The sequence below is a fragment of the Cyphomyrmex costatus genome, unplaced genomic scaffold, assembly GCF_001594065.2.
Source record: "Cyphomyrmex costatus isolate MS0001 unplaced genomic scaffold, Ccosl1.0 scaffold1533, whole genome shotgun sequence".
In the NCBI taxonomy this organism is placed as follows: domain Eukaryota; kingdom Metazoa; phylum Arthropoda; class Insecta; order Hymenoptera; family Formicidae; genus Cyphomyrmex; species Cyphomyrmex costatus.
In genome coordinates this window covers 35,974-39,796 of record NW_017275537.1, presented here as the reverse complement: position 1 = coordinate 39,796, position 3,823 = coordinate 35,974, and the positions used below count along the sequence as shown (strand labels likewise).

Below are 3,823 nucleotides of genomic sequence, written 5' to 3'. Positions count from 1 at the left end.
TATTTAATATTTCCTCGAGCAAGGCTGAACGTTCCGCGAGGTCGATTTTTTCCATCGCGTAAGTACTGGCGCTTATAAATTCCTGCGTCTTATGACGTTGAGATCCGTCGACTTCGGGTATCAGTCTACGAGCGTCCTTCAAATGTAGATATCCCGTCGGCCGGTTTATCAATTCTCTTACATCGTTTTGCGTTCTTCCGTACGTGGCGTTTAACGATTCTGGCCTGTCGTTAGGTCCGGTGAGTCGAAAATTTTCGCGCACGTTACTATTAATTTCCATTCTGTCCATCCTGTCTTGTAGTCCGTTAATTACTACTATTAAACGGTCCAGAATTTCGTCCTGTCTATTTCTTATTGACGGTTCGACAGTTCCCCTTAAACGTCCTATTTCCGCGTCTATTTCCGCGTTGGCTATCGGCGGGTTATTCCCGGCGTTAACATCTCCACGCGGCGTCTGAGGCGGATGCGTTGCCATTACGCTAGGGGCGGAATTAGCTAGAGTGGGTACGAATAAATCACTTTCAAAAGATAACAACGAGGGCTCTCGTTGCTCGCGCCTATCGTTCCCTAATAAGCTTTGGTCGACTTCCTCGAATGGGAATACACGCTGTATAACGAGGTTCGGAGGTTGTTCCGAATCCGACGCGCTATCGCTCGAGTATTGAGTGTCCAAGACACGGCGCGCGTTGTCACGTATATCGCGTAAAGCTTCTCCGATTATATGCACGGGACTTATCTGACTAACATGTGGCCGTCTTGGTACGGGCTCACTTAGTATCCGCGCGGTTGGAGCGTTAGGACTATCGCTATTATTTTCGCCTTCGAACATTAGTTCGATTACATTGGCGATTTAATATAATTTATCGGACTTACATTAACGCTGCTAATCGCATGTCGCTTTGTAGTCGGTTGCTCGTTGCTCGAAGCTGCTGAGTCATGCTTGCGGTAGGTCGCCTCTCGGGTTACGCTGCTATCTGCGTCCTGGTCGTCGGCTGCTCTATCGGGTGCTCGCTTTTGTTTTTTGGTGTGCTGGCTTCTGCGTTGCCTCCTTGGGTCGCTCCTTCGCCTATTTATTTGGTACACCTTATTTGCAGGCTGTTTGCTGCCGTCGCTGCTCTCGGGTCCTGGAGTCAGCTGTGTGGATCCCACCGCTGCCACCAATTTGTTGTGCCGCTATTTGCGACACGGGATTCGGGATCCACCAAGGATTCGGGAGCAGCCAATAATTATTAATCACTTTTATTTTTTGTAACTTTTATATATTAACAATAAACTTTATTCAATTCACTTTAATACACAAAGATATTATTTCACATAAATCACTTACACTACGCGTGTCGCGATATAACTTTAAGATCGTATTCGAGCAGAGTGACGCACTACAACTTGTTAAAATTACTGACTCCACTCTGCTTCGGTCTTCTCATATTTATTTGAATTATTGAGGTCTGCGACCTTCATATTCGGCGCTTCTCGTCAGCGTTCCGCTAATCGGTCGAGGGCGTGATCGCGTAATCGCGTCGCGCTCGCGGTTTTAATATTATATTAAACTTATTATTAAACTTATTTCGCCGCGCGTTCCGGTAATCGGTCGAGGGCGTGATCGCGCAATCGAGTTGCGTTCGCGATTCATTTATATTATTAATTTATATTATTCTTATTTCTCGTCTTCGTTATTTCTCAGTTATGGCGCAATTGTCACTTGTGCAATTTAGCACTCGTGACAAGGGGAATGTAGAACGACTAGGAAGGGGAAAGAAACCATATTATATTGGAATATGACTCTGGCAGAGAATCCGTATCATTTTGTCTATTGATTGAATGCTTTTGTCTCTTAATATGCACCATTTCCGAAATCAATCTTTTATTATAGGATGGTTCAACATCCAAAATTTTTACGTTCTTCTAATCAAAATTATGGTTCTTTTCAATACGACGATTTGAGATGGCAGAAGGAGATTTCACTTTTTTTATTGATGTCGGAAAAGTGCTCATGTACTCGTGTTTTTAGTTGCCTTTTTGTTTGGCCAACATAACTGACATCACAATCCTCACATGAAATCTTATAGACTACGTTTTGATTAAATTTAATGATTTTAATTGGTCCTTTCCTTTTCTTATTAATTTCATTAAAGTATTTGGGATTGTAAGCTAGTTTACAATTAAAGTATTTGAGATGTAGACTAGTTTACAATTAAAAACATTGACCAACGGTGCAAATTTTTCAGAAATAGCATTAACATAAAGAACCGCAAGAAACATTCCATTAGTATTATTCTGAATAGTGCTATTTTTTTTAATATGAAATTTTATTGTATTATGGATCGTCGAGAAGACAAATCGCAATAGATATCCATTATTTAAAAGGATATTGATAGCATTAATAAAATTAGCCACGTGGATGGCACAAACATATTATCTTTTCAACGAATCCATAAATAACGCCTCTTTTATGATAGATAGGATGTTGTGAATCGAAATTTAGGAATCTTCCAGAAAAGATTGCCTTACGGTATCTGTCAAAAATATTATAAATCTGTTGTCTTTAATAATTAATAGTGTATCTAAGAAATTAATCTTACTATCCGTTCCAACCTCCACTGTAAACTGTAATCTGGTATGCAAGGAATTAAAAATTGTTAATATATTATTGACAATCTCAGAAGAAGCAGCCAAAATAATATCACCAACATATCGGAAATAAAAAGGCAAACGGACCGGCAACATACCAATGGCAATTTCTTCTAAATTCTGCATTACGATATCAGATACTATTGGAGAGAGAGGGAATCCCATGGGGGTCCCAAAAATTTGTTTATAAATTTTATTATTAAAAATGAAATAAGTGGAATTTAAGACCATACGAAAAGCTACCATAAATTCATCAAGTGGAATTCAATATAAGTCTCACTCGATATAACTCCTATAATAATAGATTGATTTCGGAAATGGTGCATATTAAGAGACAAAAGCATTCAATCAATAGACAAAATAATACGAATTCTCTGCCAGAGTCATATTCCAATATAATACGGTCTCTTTCCTCTTCCTAGTCGTTATACATTCTCCTTCTAGTTTATACCTCACTTTCAGTTTCTTTTTTCCTTGTCACCATGTGTTGCGGTACTTGATATTATAAACAGCTTGTTTCATCCTTTGCAATTTACTCCAGTTGAGACTTATAATATTTCTTCTATTGACAAGGTATTTTATTTTTATTTTAATTATTATTCTTTGTGACGACATTTTAATTTTTATTGTTGTTTCCTTATACTGCGGTGCTTTTTAGATAATATTGTTTGCAACCTTTGACTGATAAATATTTTACATAATGGACAACCATACTTTTTCACTAACAATTATTATTGACTTCTATTGTTCAAGCATCCGGAATTCAGACCGGAATTATAATCAAGCGACGCGGTAGCGTCGCGACGCCAAGTGCATAAAATAAAAATATAACCGTCTGACATGATGACATGATACTTGATGTGTGTATATGTTCATGTCGATGTCAAATTCACGACGCTACCACTAGCTTTATCTCGAGTTTTCACATCTTGAAACTTCAGATTAAAATTACTCAGAATTTAAAAGCAGAATCAAAAATCTAAAAACACTTTTATTATATAATGTCATCGGTATCTTTCGATTGCGACTAGTCCGAATAAAATTGGTGCAGCCGATACCGAGATCTAGAGACCGAGTCCCGAAAAGGGTACGTTTCAGTTATGTTCAGACGTACGTGTGACACATACATATATTTTTCAATCGTACGTGTGACACATACATGTAAAGCGTTTTGTCCATTAGGCTGCTGTTC

At 38.5% G+C, this 3,823-nt stretch overlaps 1 protein-coding gene across 1 annotated transcript in view; it reads right to left on the bottom strand.

Annotated features, from left to right (window-relative positions):
• Positions 1 to 837: 837 nt before the first annotated feature.
• LOC108783488 (golgin subfamily A member 6-like protein 22) overlaps positions 838 to 3,823 on the bottom strand; it is a 38,618-nt gene continuing 35,632 nt past the window's right edge. The window contains exon 2 of the mRNA XM_018552059.1: positions 838 to 1,173. Coding sequence (XP_018407561.1) covers positions 838 to 1,173 — 336 coding nt within the window. The remainder of the gene's footprint in view (positions 1,174 to 3,823) is intronic.